General features: G+C 34.1%; 1 protein-coding gene across 1 annotated transcript; it reads left to right on the top strand.

Moving 5' to 3' along the window:
• The first annotated feature begins 10,912 nt into the window (after positions 1 to 10,912).
• On the top strand, positions 10,913 to 14,652 carry LOC114762643 (phenylalanine ammonia-lyase-like). The gene is made up of 2 exons (XM_028952171.1): positions 10,913 to 11,480; positions 12,736 to 14,652. The coding sequence occupies exons 1-2, from the start codon at positions 11,080 to 11,082 to the stop codon at positions 14,486 to 14,488; spliced, it is 2,154 nt and encodes a 717-aa protein (XP_028808004.1). The 5' UTR covers positions 10,913 to 11,079; the 3' UTR covers positions 14,489 to 14,652.
• Positions 14,653 to 17,090: the final 2,438 nt, after the last annotated feature.

Genomic DNA, 17,090 nt, shown 5'->3' on the forward strand with positions numbered 1-17,090 from the left:
TTTATTTAACTATTTATTTAATTATAAATTTCTTATTTATAACTATTTATTTAAAACTTCAATTTCTTATTCGTCACAATAGTAAATTTTGAGCTGATGTTTGTATACTCTCTGTAAATATATAAAGATCTATGTGGTATTTAATAAAAATTGGTCTCATCAGTACGAAATTAGCGTATAGTTTATAAAGTCATGAATTTAAATCAGGTGATTTATAAAATTAATTAGACATTTATAATTTTTTTGAGATTATCATTTTTTATTACTATCATCATCTGATCTATTTCATCTTAACATGGTAGTAAATAATTTCGAAAAACAAAATTTAACCCGTACTTATTTTTTGAATAATTTCCTTGATTTATGTAAAATAACCATCAATTCTGATAATGGCCCGAAAAAATAACACTCACTAATGGAGATGTGACTCGATTTAAAGTTAATTAAAAAAGTCTATTTGAAACGTACTTGGTTTGATGTTAATAACCATTAATATGGAATCAACGTAAAATCAAGCACTTATTTAATTCGTAGATCTTGATTTAACTTAGAGCTTAGTCAAAGGAAAATTAATGTCATGGGTTTTATTATCACTAAATTTGAGAACATTGCCGCTGGTCAAAAAAAAAAATTTTGAGAACATTGCCTGTGAAGTCATATGAGATGGATGGACAAGACAAGCTAGTAATTCAGTGTGTTTTTTATTATTAAGTATTTATGCGTAGACAGCTAAAAACACGTTCGTCAAAATAAATTTTACGAAAATAAAAATAATTCCAACATATGTTTCATAGATTAAATTTTTCATGACTTTTATGTTTTTTTATGGACGTTAATGAAAAAAATTTACACCTAAACACAAATTGGATCAAAGTTAGCTTTTTCAAAAAAAAAAATCTTTTGGAGTAATTTCTTTTAAAAAAATCACATTCGAATTAAAATCATCTAAACCATCATATAAGAATTCAACACCTGCGTGCACGTAGTCACGGAGCGATGAGTAAACATTTAAATACCAAAGAGTTGTATAAAAAATAATTTGGACAATTTAAATTTAAATTTTTCAGATGACAATGGCAAGATAGGGTATAATTTTTTTTGTTAAAACATAAGTATCCTCTGATTTTATTTGAGGCACTGTCCGGTATTAAATGTAGGTACCTCTCCTAACAGACATTTAAATATTAATTCGTCACGTTACGGGAGATTAATTCTTTATGCTATACCAATCCCGTTAGTGAGAGAGGGTATAATTAGCATAACTGATGAATTCAAACCCCATTGATGCAGAAAAAAAATGTTTTATTTGAAAGGACCGTCAGTGGGCAAAGAAAAGGGGGTTTGGGGGAGAGTAGGATAGATTGGTCAATTTGTGAAATTTGACTTTGTGAACACTGACACGGATATTTATTTGGGATGAAAATAAGAATTGGGACCTGCCACTATTGAGAATTGCCTAGTCCTTTTCATTATCCAAACTTGCATACTGCGTGCTTCCGTCCATAGCCTCTTCTCCTCTGGTTTTGTGCATTCCCGTTACATTATCTCTTCAATTATTTTTTAAAATCTAGTTTTCTCCGAATTCTGGAAATGATTTAATTACTAGTATATGGAGTATTTACTCACGCCAACCTTCAAAATGAAGTTTAACATCAATTAATGCCCGTGTCCAGCCTCACTCAAGTGCTTTACAACTTCTATATTTTACTAACACCCATCTTTAATATAAAAATTAGATAATTAATTTAGTGATATTAAAAAAATTAATTTAATTAGTTATTTATTAAAATATGCGTTGACCATTCTAAATTAGTATCACGTATATTGAAATATCTTTTGGTGAGAAACTCTTACAATTACTAGGAGTATTTTGAAAAAAAAAATAAAGACAAAATAGAGTGATATCTTATATTTAAGACTAAATTCAACTCTTCAATTGGTTCTTTTATTAAGAAGGAGAGATGGTAATTAAAAAGGATCCTTTATTATTTTGCTTCTTTCACAATTACTCTCTCAGTCCTATTTATAAGGCACTTTTAACATGTTTTATAAAGGCAAAAAAAAAAATATATTAACTCTCTATTAAAATATAACAACTTTCTAATGTTGCCCATATTTAATATGTACATCTTTAAAAAAAAAAAAAACTACTTATACTACTCCTCCAGTTTTTAATATATATATGACCTAATTGTTAAGTTAATTTTGGTTCTAAATATAAGAGCTATTTTTTATATTTATCAAAATTTTCTTAAATTATCCCTATAGATACTCCTTTAACAATAATCAAGTAAGTGAAGGAGGGAGGATATTAAGAAAAATGATTATGGTGTTTTAGGAAAAACATGTCATATTTCTTATAATTAACCAACTTACCTAACTTTCTTAATCTAATCAAATTAGTTAAATACGTCCTATATTAAGGATCGAAAGTATCATAAATGAAAAACAAAATATTACATTCACTCTAAAAATTTAATGAAGTAATTTATAAATAAAACTAAGAATAACTTTCTTTTGCTACCTTATAAATAATACCAGAATAGGACTTTGTTTTTGCTTTTTTCCTCCGTTGAAAAATAAAAGAAATAAATCATGCAGTTCTTATCTGGAGGCAAGAGATATGTCTCCCGTACTATTTTTTATTATAAAAACACAGGATCATCGAGGCGCATGATTACGAGCAAGATAGCCTTTGAAGTGTCTAATTTTTACTCGACACATCATCAAACATATCATCTATATGTATATCACTATGTCTGTCATCACGTATATGTTCAGATAACAATGATGCGCCTTCACAATCGATCTTCCCACCTTTTTTGTTAAATTATGAGATACAGGACCATACATAAAGATGAGGTCGATCAATGAAAAGTAACCCAGCTCAGCTCACAGATGAGCTTCTATTTGTATGTAATTAACTAGCGCCCTTTATAGACATGATGGCAAAAGCTGTGTGAAACTACATATAAGTTTTACTGAAGTTTTAGCAGAGCCAGGCGCACCGCAGAGTCCACAGTTCGCAAACATACTCATCACAAAACTCTTCGATTATCAGTATTTACGTAAATTTAGATGTTTAGTCGGCAAGAAATGCTATGATCAAAAGGCATGATTTATTTGTTTTTTTTGGGGGGGGGGGGTAATTTTCTCTGGCTAGGAATAAAATATAAACCAATTATTGGATTCCTTTGCCTTTTTTTGTTGACTTGCCCCAGAAAGTGTGTCAAATTTAGGGGCATACTAAGGAAAAAGATATTAAAAGGCACGAAGATTATTGGGATTCTCTATCAATATATATATATAAACATATATACAGAATCATCTGGTTGATGCTCTCTTACTTTACTGCTCTAAATTAAAGAATGCAGATAGAGATCAGCTCCATCTTTTTAGAAGGGACCCTCCATGGCAAGGAAGAACACGGAAGTAGTGGAAGTATGAATAAAACAATGAAAAAGTTCAAATAGAAAACAAAATATCAGTCAATGAAAATAATTATACATCTTATCCGTGCTTTCTCTTAGTTAAAGACAATTTGCAAGTTTTACATTGGCCGTGATAAGAAAATCCGAAGGCTAGCTGGCTTGTTCCTTTTTTCCCTTATTATGTAAAGTGTAAACTGTACTCCGATCCTTCAGAAGTAAACTCTAGCTGGTCACGCTACTCTCCTAAAATTTTATCCTCTCACATGACAATAAAAATATATAAAATGAAAATAAAAAAGTTAATTTGTACATTTTCAATGCCACGAGGAGCTCAAGATAAGAAACTATTTACTACCTTATGTCTTTAATATAAGAGTTAATTGACTAATTTGAATAAATTAAGAAAATTAGTTAAGTTAGTTATTTTTTATAAAAATATATTGTCTTTCCTAAAATATTATCGTTAATCATGTATGTTGCTAGAATTACAATTTCATGAAATATTTAACATATGCATCTCCTATAATAATTATCTTAGGAAAAAAATAAGATAAATATGAGAGACAGAGTGAGTTAGAATATTATTTTTAGAACTAAATTAAATATCAAACTAACTCTTATATTAAGGATCGATATTGAGATTGAGATGATGTATATAATTGCAGGTCCGTTACAAAATGAATAAAAGATGTAAATGTGAAAAAGCAAGCGCACGTACATTTCAAAGTTGTCGGAATATAGAGATAGCCATAAGTGGGCAAAAATTTAATGGTGGGGATGGGGATGTGAGGGTGTAGTGGTTGTCAAATTGAATGGAAAAGCAAATAAATTAAAGGAGGCAATATTTGACGGTAAGCAATAAAGTTTCAAATGGCATGCATGATCCTCATATAGTGTCCTCAACCAACCACCACACCATACAATGACTTGTCACCATTTATTGTGTGTTTGGCAAGCACATAGCATAAATGTAATAAGAAAGAATTTCAAAAAAGAAGAAGCAAATATTAGATTATTACCCTACTCTCTATTCTTTAAAAAAAAAAATCTAAAATGCAGCACATGTTTTTTATTTCCTTGTTTGACAGATTTTAATTAGTCAATGAAACCATCAGTATCTTGTAGTACTTCTGCAAAAATATCCTGACTTTTCCATATTGATGGGTAATAATATTTAGTGGTTATTTTATTACTAAATTAAAGTGCGTAGGGCTTAATTGATTCCAAAATTCTAGATTTCTAGTCTAAATTTTTTCAAGTTGAGCCTTAATCAGACTACGTACTGTAAAATGTTAAACTTGCCACTGATTAACAATAGGAGAATGGAAGGAGGATGGAGCCTCAAAGTCAACGATCTCAACATCAATAAAAATTCTAACAGCGGGTTAAGGCGTCCCAATCCTCTGTATGTTTCTGAGAAATGCGCTTCACACGCTTGGATAAAACGACGTAGTTTCACACTACGATTGAGACGCATTCATCACGGATTGGTCCGCAGCTCCGTCCCTCGTCTCTGTCCTTTAACCTGTATTTTTTTTTTCTTGACCATCCCTTTCCTTTAACCTATAAATTTATTTTTTTTGGTGGCCAACTCCTTTAACCTATAATTAAACTTATCAGCGCGCGTGTATATATGTGTGTGTATTTATTTCATCGCCTGGCAAGATGGGTCTGAAATCGAAGTTATCAATAGTAAAATGCATGTTTTTCAATAAACTGTTAATTAATTTTTTAATATTATTAAATTATATATCAAACTCTTATACTGTCTCCGATTCTAATTATAAAACCTTATTTATATAATCTATAAATGAGGTCTTATAATTAATAACGGAAGTAGCATTAAAGATGAGAGATAATATAAAACAGGATGATGAGTTCATATAGAAGGAGGAATCAGTCAAAAAACGAAAAAGATAGAGATGAGAACAGGATCCAATCAAATTTACTTGGATATTAATTAATTATGATTCGCACTCACCCCTCTCATATAGAATGAAAAATCAAAACTAAATTTCATCGCCCACCTTGGTTACGTGACTGATGATGAAAGGGATGGGCTAAGGCGATTCCAAAAGGCAAAACAAACAAAAAACACCAACTAGGGGGGAAAAAATATTGACGGCATGTCATTTATATGCACAGTTATGGCCTGCTTAACCCGCTGACCAAGCAACCATTATTATTGTTGTTTTGTTCCTAATTTTTTATGCAAAAAAAAAAAATCTGTGTTGGCCACGGTACCTGGTTGCAGGAACATCACATGCTAAGCTTTGACTTTGTCGGACTATTTTCTTAATTTTAGTTAGCTTCAATTTATTGCTTACGACTTCCATACATATGTGTGCATGAAATTCACTCCCACCCAATCATCACCGGCCATTTTGATCGGGAAAGACGAAAATATCCTGTTTTTGGATTTTTGCGAGGCGCCCACGTGAGTTTACAGAAGGTTAGGTTTTCTCCTTCTAGAAGTTCTATGATCCCGCTCTGGCTCTCTTCACCTATGTGCCTTATAGCGTCAAATCAAACGAGTTTGAAATTTTGACAATCCTCTGTACGTTAGTTTGAAATTTTGTGAATATGTTTGTACATTAATAACATCAAAATTCTCATCTAACCAGAAAATTGTGAGTTTAATTACACTTATAATCTTAAATTATTAGTTTTTTTTTCAATGATTTTTTTGGCTATTGAGTATCCGGTTCTTTTTCTTTGTATTGTACTATCGGATATTCAAGCAACCAATTAATTTGTATCAAAACCCTGTGATTAGAAAGCCCTCCTCCTCTTTTAAAAAAATAAAAAATAAGGTGGGATTCAAACATAGTTTGCCTAACTTCATGATTTAGCTTAACCAGCACTAAATCAAGTATTCTTGGATGTATTGTCTTACCACTAGGGCCTATTGTTGTAATTTTTTTAAAAAAATAAAGAGCTTGAAATATTTCATGATTATTATTAAAAACAAAATTCCCCAGACTTTAAAAAAGATTGCTTTTCTTAGAATTATATTACAGGAAAAATGTATTTTTGTTGTTGTTGATCTTATTGGTTATTGGTAATGTCCTGCCCGTTGATGTCAAAAACAAAAAGGAATATCGTTAGAAATTACTTCAGATCATGGAAGCTGTATTGAAGAAGATTATTTATACTGTTTTAGGTGAGCGGCTCAAAGGCTAGAGTTATAAAAGATATGCAGCAGAACAACTGAACTAATCAAAGTCTACTATACTAGGCTGGAGCAATATGATATATAAAAATTTTGAAACATCGGTTGCTTGTGTAATACTACCTTATGTTCTAAATATAAGATTTAGTTTATAGTACAAATAATAATTAAATCTAATATTAAGAACTAAAGGTAGTATTCAAATTCACGATCAATTGAAATCCAAAAAAAAAAAAATCCTGATATGTTATGCTTTACAGTTGTAAAATTTTAATGATTATAATATACGTTATAAAATTAGGAGGTGATGATTACACGACTGAATAGGGTTTAATTTATAATTAACAAATCCAAATATTACAGAAAAACTGTGACGCGTACGACACAGATTGAATCGCCTAATTGAATGTTCAATTCAATTGTTAGTTTTATATACTTTTCTTAGTGTCACGATTGCGACTTATTACAAACCTATTCAATTCTTGATGAATAAACTGACCCCACTCATGTGTATTTTTCCTTCCCAAAACAACAAAAGGATCATTAAAAAAAGAGAAGGAATATTGAATAAGTGGGTTTGGTTTGAATTCCAAATTTGTTTTGATATAGAATTTTGGGCATCAATTGGTCTAACCTGATAAAAGAAATCGTGTGATGTATCTTATCCATCATGTCTTAATTAGGCAGATCAGTTGTCCCACTCCCACCAAGAGATGGTCACGATTTAAATATCTATTTTTTAAGAAACAAATTCAATCCTTCATGAACATGCAATGAATGAATTTGAAACTCATATGAGGATTAGCTATGGAGATATAAAATTTGAAGGAGAAATTACGCTCAGGTCCTACATGAGAAAAATTATTACTGAGAGATCTCATGTGATATAGATGTGCAACTGCGATCAACTCGAATTTATCAAATGATTTATTGGACAATTTGATGGAATACAGTTGTGTGTTTCAATGATTTCGTTTTAAATTTTATTAACCAAAATTTTCCAATCTAAAGATGTGTTCTCCATGTTGGAGATTGTTGGCCAAAAAAAAAAAGGGTTCTCTATGTTGGAGAGCAGAGAATATAAGTGGGCTTCAAGTGGACCCAAAAGGATGGGCTTCAATAGTGCACCCGTTAAGAGCTTAACTAAAAAAAAGACCTAACTAACGGGAATTGGGTCTAACAAAAGGGGCTAGTCCCCCACAACATGATGAACGAAGATTCGAATCTCTATTGGGAGAGGTATTCACATTTAGTGCCCGATAGTGTCTTGAATAGGATTGCCTCCAATAAGAGGATACCTATACTTTAGCAAAATAAAAAAATAAAAAGTAAAAGAAACGACCTAGAAGGAGAGGAGTGTATCAGTTTATGGCCTTTCATAAGCCCATTCATTGCACAGTCATTGAACAAAATACTATTAAAAAAATACAAATTCCAGACACAATTATATTGATTTGTGTTATTTCTTTCTCTCAAGTTTCAATAAATACACGATTTCTTAAGTGTACAAAATAAAATTCTGTTATAAAGGAGAGTTAAGATTTGCAACGGTCACACTCTGTTCATTCTCTAAAATCCGCAATGCGCTGGCATTAGAGACATATATAGGAGAACAATTCATCAGCCAAATAAAATGACATTAAATAAAAAATATCTACCACTTATTATTTTGATTATAGTTGTTTTCTTTCAATAAAACACCATTTAAAAACTAAAACAAACAAAAAAAAATCACACGTACTTGATGTTTGGTGGACAAAGTCCTCACGGCTCACGTATTTGTTTAAAGAATGAAAAAATGATTTCACCTTAAGCTGAACATGAGGAATGTATCGAAAAATTCGTTTTCAATAAATTTTGTTAACAAATTATTATGTTTAGCTTAATAATTCTCTCAATAACTCTTTCGTACCTGACTAACTAAAATCACTAAATTGATTTTGTACAAACTTGTGGTAAAGTGTGTGAAGATGAGAGTGATTAATACCCTACAAGGACACATGCAGAGTGATAGTAAGACACACTCTTAAAACAACGGGATTATTTATTACTACCTGCGTTCCGTTTTAAAACTTGGCGAAAATGATCGTTATTCATCCTTTTTGTGTGCCTTTCCAGTTCACCCCACAGAATTACACATCATGTGAGTGGTTCTCATTTCCTTAAAATATTCAAAGATCCATATGTTCATCATTGTACTGCTACTTCCCCCTAATTAATGCCTATAAGAGAAATTAATTAGTTGGATGCAAGGCAGATTACTTAACGGCCAGCAATCAAAATCCCTTTGTTATTAGCTGGAGTTGGGGGGGGGGGGGGAGAGAGAGAGAGCCAAACGAAACAAATTAATGCGCGAAATTGAAGGTCATGTGAGATGCATGGTCTGTCTCTTTTGCATGAGCCGTCACTAGTCATCTCTAGTTGAATTGCTCCGTCGCCTTTTTAAAAAAAAAAAAATACTTTTTTGGTTTTTAATGTAAGACACAATTAATTAATTTAAGTAGATTAAGAATATTGATTAAATTAGTTACTATGATATATTTTATTCATAACACTCTAATTATCTTCCTTAACTCCTTCCTTTCCTTTCCTACTTGATTGTTATTAAGAAAATATCAATAGGATTAATTTAAAAAAAATGATAAACATGAAAAATAGATTGTATCTATAGAACAAATATTAATTATCCAATTAGGTTCTAAATTAATGATCATAGGAGTAATACTTATTAACATTGTCGTGTTAATATTCATTCATCAAATTACGACTCAATAATCAGCTATGCATACAAGAGGATTCCGATTGAATTGTTAATAAAAAAAAGAGATCAGAACAAGGTTAGTGTTGAGTTTTCGGACAGGGAAGCCCATATATGGAGCAGAAATAATAAGGTTTGGCCTGAGAATTCGCGAGAAGGTGGAGATTTCTAGTTATGAGGGCACAACAACATGTGATATGAGTTGCGGAGGTCGTTGGATCAAGGGTTAATTGATAAGTATTCCTCCTATCCTTGATATAATATCTATTTAACTAATTTGATTAGATTAAAGAAGTTAAGTAAGTTAGTTAATTATAAAAAGCATAACATGTTTTTTCTAAAACACCATAATCATTTTTCTTAATATCCTCACTCCTTCACTTGATTATGGTTGAGGAAATATCTATAGGAATAATTTAGAAAAACTTGATAAATATGAGAAATAGCTCTTATATTTAAAATTAAATTAACTCAATAATTAGGTTTTATATTAATTACCAGAAGAGTATATATCATCATTTCTTAGCATTTAACGAGTTTGAAATAATGCTTCCTAGTTCCTGGTTATGGACATGCGGAGTCTGATGCATGCTAAAAAGCGGGCTGGCTAATCCAATCAAGGTTCATTTCAGTTTTGCATAATTAATTTTATGGCCTATGCGCACATTACACATTATATTCGCATATATATAGTAAGAAAACTAGAGTGGCCCCTCACGTATTAAATCTCAGGTCCGCGAATTTGAAACATTTTAAAGATGAGAAGGCAGAATGGACACATGGGCGAACACATATGATGATTATTGAAGTGATTCTGTGGAATGATGATAATATTCTTTGGAAACAATTTTTTAATTGTGATTTACAAAATACAAAATAAATTTATTTTGATTACATGGGAACCTACTTATTAATGTTTACATTAAGCTGTTCCAAACAAGCACTAAAGAGATCATCATGTCGCCGTGGTCTCATTGTCCATTGTGTTCATAGTTATATACTATTTTCAATTCTCAAAATAAAATAAAATCAATTTTGTAATGCAAACGAATCATATATTAAGGACCAAAGGGGTATGTAATAATTAGTTTTAAAGGTCAACTTTCTATAAATAAAAGTAATAAGTTACATTTTTTTTATATATTTATTATATAGAATTTTTTATTTTATGTGGGTTGTTTTATTCAATTAATTTCTCCTCCCCACCAATTACCATAATACGTATGAAGCCGTACGTATAAGGCGGGTGGATCAGTTGAATAAATGAAGTCCGACGTTGAACGACACCTCAGTATCCACGCATGCAAAGCCCGCCGCGTAACTCTCATCGTCACATGCTCCTCCCACGTGTCACCATCCTCTCCCTCCAAATCAAAGCCAGATCCCACGGCACCCGCTTCGCTTCATGCCCAGCTCTCTTTATAACTAACGTTTAATTTCTCTATTTAAACAGCCACTGAACTGGTGAACAAAACCTCACCCAATTACACTGCGCTTCCTCCTTTCCATTTCTTTAGTAGCCATAAATATCTTATTCAAAAAAACAAAAAACTCTCTCACCATTCTCCTCTCACTTTCCTTCAAAACCAATCAACCTGAATCACACCTATCCTCTTTGATTTTCTCATCATCGCCTCCCTTTTGGATCGTGTGCTACTCATTCACAATCCATCAGTTCGTTTGAGTTTGCTTCACATTTTTTCCCCTCGAAATCAGCAATGTCACGGCAAGGCAGTGATCGCGACGTTGTTTTGATGGCGGAAAACGACAAGCGGACGACGAAGGAGAATAAGGCTGATCCGTTGAAGTGGGGGGAGGCGGCGGAGTTGACGAGGGGGAGCCACGTAGAAGAAGTGAAGGGCATGGTGAGGGATTACAGGAGGAAGGTGGTGAGGGTGGGAGGGGAATCATTGACGGTGGGGCAGGTGGCGGCGGTGGCGGAGTCGAAGTCGAAGGTGGAGCTGGAGGAGAGGAAGAGGGAGGGAGTGGAGGCGAGCAGCGCGTGGGTGATTGAGAGCGTGAAGAGAGGGATGGACAGTTATGGAGTGACGACGGGGTTCGGTGCGACGTCGCACCGGAGAACCTGCCGAGGGGTGGCGCTGCAAGCTGAGCTCATAAGGTGATGAATTGATGATGTTCGCATTCATGCTCGTATATGCTTTTCCGTTTCATTACAACTTGCGACTGACTTATTAATTACGAGAGCCTTTTTCTTGTTACGTTACGTTGATTCATACCTTATCTCCTGCACTCCCAACTAGAGTAATTATATACTCCTCCCGTACTTAATACAAGACTTATTTAACTAATTTGATTAGGTTAAAAAAATTAGATAAGTTAGTTAATTATAATAAATATGATGTGTTTTTTTTAAAATACTTTCATCATTTTCATTATATCCTTTTTTCTTCTCATACTTGATTACGATTGCGAGAGTATCAATAAGCGTGATTTGAAAAAAATTAATAAATATAAAAAATAAATCTTATATTTAGAATTAAAATTAACTCTATAATTAGGTTTTATATATAAACCGAAAAAATACCTTCGTTGACGTGACTCAAACTTTTGTCTTCCTTCTGAAACATGATGCCTTGTGATCAGCGCTTTCTCACAGCCAGTACCTTCATTATCTGATGCTCTAGTTACATGTACATCCAAATTTAATCAGCACACGTCATTAGAAGAAAACGTATTAGATTATTTGATCAGTTTTATTTTTCTTTTGACCAAAATATGATCAGTTTTATAAGTCCACTCAATTTTGAAGGTAAACATCTAGCTATTTTATATTCCTTCCATTTCTTTTTATAAGCTGTGGTTTATTTTATAAGCTTCAATTTAGAATTTGTCTAAATATTTAATGTATTTTTTTATTTTTGCTCTTAATTATTTATTATTTCTCCTTTGTCATACTCTCTTATCACATTTTTTCATGCATTTTCTTTCATTATTTTTCTCATTTATTATAAGAACATATTTGAAAACAAAATTATATTTCTAACCTATTTATTGCTTCTAATTAATTTTAACTGTTTATTTGTAATATAGAAATTAGTTATTTGAAACTTATAATAAGAATAAGAGGAAGTACTAATTTACTTTTAAAACTTACATGAAATTTATTTAAAATAAAAGGTCATATGGCGCAGATTTTTCTCTCTTTTAGTTTTGAGTTTCTATTTCCATTCAGTCAATTGATAATTAACAATTTAATCACGTTTTTCAGACTAAAATACCATTCTTTAAGTGGATAAAAAAGTTTTGACCAAAAATGACTGGATAAAAAACTAGTTCCGAAACTTTCAAAGTATAAGTCATGAAAACATGAAAGGTGGATGTAATTTTGAAGGAAACATAAAAATTGAAAGCAGGTTTTTGAATGCGGGAATATTTGGGAATGGAAGAGAAGCTGGACATACCCTGCCAGCCACTGCATCAAGAGCTGCAATGCTGGTCAGAATCAACACTCTCCTCCAAGGCTATTCTGGCATCAGATATAACATCCTCGAAGCCATTGCTAAGCTACTCAACCACAGCATTACTCCATGCTTGCCCCTGCGTGGTTCCATTTCAGCCTCTGGCGACTTAGTCCCATTTTCATACCTTGCCGGACTGTTGACCGGAAGGCCTAACTCTAAAGCCACTGGCCCCAACGGCGAGTCTCTAAGTCCATTGCAAGCCTTCCGTCTAGCCTCTATCCATGAAGGTTTCTTTGAGTTACAGCCAAAGGAGGGTCTTGCACTTGTTAATGGAACTGGGGTTGGAGCTGGTCTGGCTTCCTTGGTTTCTTTTGAGGCCAACATTTTAACTGTTCTATCCGAAATCATGTCTGCAATTTTCGCTGAAGTAATGCACGGGAAGCCGGAGTTTACGGACCATCTGACTCACAGATTAAAACATCATCCTGGGCAGATCGAAGCAGCGGCCATAATGGAACACATCTTGGATGGAAGTGCGTACATTAAAGCAGCACAAAAGTTGCACGAGATTGATCCTTTCCAAAAGCCTAAGCAAGATAGGTATGCTCTTAGAACTTCGCCGCAATGGCTAGGTCCTCAGATTGAAGTTATCAGGTCATCAACAAAATGCATTGAGAGGGAGATAAACTCTGTGAATGATAACCCTTTGATTGATGTATCGAGGAACAGAGCTCTTCATGGTGGCAATTTTCAGGGCACCCCAATCGGTGTTTCCATGGACAACACAAGACTAGCTTTGGCTGCCATTGGAAAGCTCCTTTTTGCTCAAATGTCTGAGCTCGTTAATGATTTTTACAACAATGGCTTGCCTTCAAACCTTTCTGGGGGACGTTGTCCAAGCTTGGATTACGGATTCAAGGGTGGCGAGATAGCAATGGCTTCATATTGTTCTGAGCTTCAGTATCTGGCAAACCCAGTAACCAATCACGTCCAAAGTGCAGAACAGCACAATCAAGATGTGAACTCATTAGGATTAATCTCGGCAAGGAAAACAGCTGAAGCGGTTGAGATATTGAAGCTCATGACTTCAACCTACTTGATTGCTCTCTGTCAAGCCATAGATTTGAGGCATTTGGAGGAAAACTTGAAGAACACGGTTAAAAACACAGTGAGCCAAGTGGCTAAGAAGGTCCTAACTGTGGGTGTTAATGGAGAGCTTCGTCCTTCAAGATTTTGTGAGAAAGATTTGCTCAAGGTGGTTGATCGAGAACACGTTTTTGGATATATTGATGACCCGTGTAATGCTACTTATCCTTTGATGGAGAAGCTAAGGCGTGTGCTTGTGGAGCATGCATTGATGATGAGTAATGATGGTTTGGAAAGTGGATATGCTTCCGTATTCCTCAAGATCGGTGCCTTTGAAGAGGAACTGAGGGCAGTGTTGCCCAGTGAAGTTGAGTCTGCAAGAAATTCCTTTGAGAAGGGCATTTCAGCAATTCCTAACAAGATTAAAGATTGCAGGTCCTATCCACTTTACAAGTTTGTAAGGGAGGAGTTGGGCACACAGTTTTTAACTGGAGATGAAAGTCGCTCCCCAGGAGAAGATTTTGATAAAGTTTTCACTGCAATTAGTCAAGGAAAGTTGATTGATCCAATGTTTGAATGCCTAAAGGATTGGGATGGTGCACCTCTTCCAATACATTGAGTGGACTTAATTAGCACGCACTATTTATTAATCAGTTTCATAAAGATGTTTCTTTCTTGAATGGTAAGCAATATAATAGTACTGGGGTTTATTCCCAGGTAATTGGCGAATAACGTATGTTATATCATGTAATTATGTATAGCAAGTAATCATTACGCCTAGTTTCAACCCGGGAAAAAAAGAACTACTTGTAAAGACAATTTCCAATTTCTACCTGAAGCAATTTTCAAATCACTCCCAAGTGTGTCAATCAAAATTTTAATGTTGGTCACAAATGCAAATACATTTCCTTTTTCAAAAGGAGTTATCCTCAGGAGTATGTTTCCCCACTTAGCCATCCTCTCCACCAAATCAAAACCAAGTCGTTCTCCATCACTCTAGCAATCAGCTTCTTGAGTTTTTGTAGCGAAGTCGTTCTCTCTCTTCTTCCATTGCTGTTCCTCAGTCGTCAGCCCCATTCTTGCCGGCGCTGCTGCCCACAGTTCTCTTCCTTCACTCTTCTCATTGACCTCATACCGCATCGATTATTTTGAGGAACGTGGGCAGCGGCGCCTACGAGGATTAAGATTCTGTTCCTTAGTCAACAACTTTCAATTAAGATTCTGAATTTAGAATATATGCAACATATAAAATGTGTCAGGAGTTGAACGGCTTGCGCATGGAACCGGTTCTGAATTATGCTTCCTTCGTCCTTGCTTAATAAGCTTTCCATCTTGCTGATTTCTTTTTTTCTTTTTTTTGATACATAAAAGTTTAGGTGAGTTGGGTCCCGGGACTCACCAGGGTCAGGACATGCCTCCAGGTTCAGAGAGCGTTTACAGAGGTACTTACAGATCGCCCATCAACAAAGTCCTTACATCGGCAGTGAGATTCGAACTCACGACCTTGTAAGTTATGAGCCGATTCTTTACCAACTGGACCAACTCTTGTTGATTGCTGATTTCTTATATACTTGAACGGTAAAAGCTGAAATGAATTTCTTTTTATGTCAGGAAGATGGGGCGAAATCGCACGTGCCTTATGGGTCATATGTGAGTTCAGTATCTCATGCTCACATTGTTGAGTGTTTGATTTTTTCCGTTGCCTTGATATTAATCAATGGTCAATCATAGTCTAATTACTTTAAAATTTAATATAAGCTTTCTGAGATCGGTGGGTAGAAGCGTCTGCGAGGACGGTGTTGACGACTGAGGAATAGCAATGGAGGAAGAGAGAGAATCGCGTCATCGCAAAAACTAAGAAGCCTCTGTTTTGTTTTATTTGAGTGAATTTTTTGTTTGGTTGCTAGGGAGATAGAGAACCACGCCGTTTTGATTCAGCGGAACTCATATTGATGGAATTGACTTCCATGATGGGACCATGAAATCCAAGTTCAATTTGCTTTCTCATGTCCTCTTCTCCACTATGCCCTTCCTCCATCTGACTCTTCTTCATTTTGGCACGCATCAACTCGACGGCGATAACGACGGAGGTAAGCACCGACATAACTCATCATCTCCATTTTGCAACACTGCCGTGACACTATCGAAGTTGTAGAAGAGAGGAGGTTGGCGAGAAGACTAGCGGAGACCGATTGTCACCGCCGTCTGGTCATCGATGTTGGAGGTCTGGACAGCATCTTGCATTTTCTCCGAACTGAAAAGGAGGTCTCGACAGCGTCCGGCTCCTTGATTACTTTAATTTGAGAATTAACATAATCTTTCATCTGTACTCATTTTGATCTTTTTAATTTCAAATCATAGGTTTTAATATCTCATAAAACAAGAAGATCTAAATTGTTATTTAAACCAATATTTAACAGGAAAAAAAACTTAAAGAGCTAAAACTTATGTTTTGAATCATCAGATGTCAAAACCAAAATAGAACAAATTTAAAAGATAAAAAATTGTATTAAGTCTTGCTTTGATTATATTGTTGATTTTGACTTTTGGGTGTGGATTCTTTGTACAAGTGGTCTGTGGAGGAAACCACGAAGTGGTTCTTCGCGTTTTGTAAAATTGATCTGCAGCAATATGGTAGGGGTTCTGTGTTCGAATGGGTTCCATGGAGCCCTGGCACCGCTTGTCTGATTACTAAACATTGAAGATGGTAAAGCATCAAATCTGCAGATTGAGCTCTAGTTTTTTTTCCCACTCGTTATTCTTTCTTTTTTCAGCTACTTTTCAGTAGCTCATCCAATGATGGTCCTAAAAGATTGGATCATTCATATAATATACGAAAAAAAACTCAATATTTGATATCTTTTTTTTCTTGAATGAGATCTCAATTCCAGCAACCGTCTCATTAAATATCTTACAACTAGAATTCTTTATCTAAGTCCAGAGGTATGAGTGTGAGAGGTTGAACGTCCGCTAAAAACATGACCCCAGGTAGCAAAAAATTCGACAAGGGGTAAGAGAATAAATATAATTACTTTAAAATTTTGTTGACAACAAAACAACTTGTGATGACAAGTTTAATGTGAGAAATGACAACCGCTCTCTTACTGTTAATTGAAAAGAAAAAAAACACAATTTATTTTAATTTTTTACCAGGACATTTTGAATTTAACACTGTAAATACATATATCATATAAAAATTATATCCGGATTCCATATACACA

Source organism: Neltuma alba, unplaced genomic scaffold, assembly GCF_004799145.2.
Source record: "Neltuma alba isolate B1F8T4 unplaced genomic scaffold, ASM479914v2 tig00011239_pilon, whole genome shotgun sequence".
NCBI lineage: Eukaryota > Viridiplantae > Streptophyta > Magnoliopsida > Fabales > Fabaceae > Neltuma > Neltuma alba.

What these genes read in the sequence shown, in the direction of transcription:
- LOC114762643 (XM_028952171.1), top strand. Translation starts at nt 11,080, where the DNA reads ATGTCACGGCAAGGCAGTGATCGCGACGTTGTTTTGATGGCGGAAAAC. An exon ending in CTGCAAGCTGAGCTCATAAG is followed by an intron (nt 11,481 to 12,735) that starts GTGATGAATTGA and finishes AATTGAAAGCAG; the next exon opens with GTTTTTGAATGCGGGAATAT.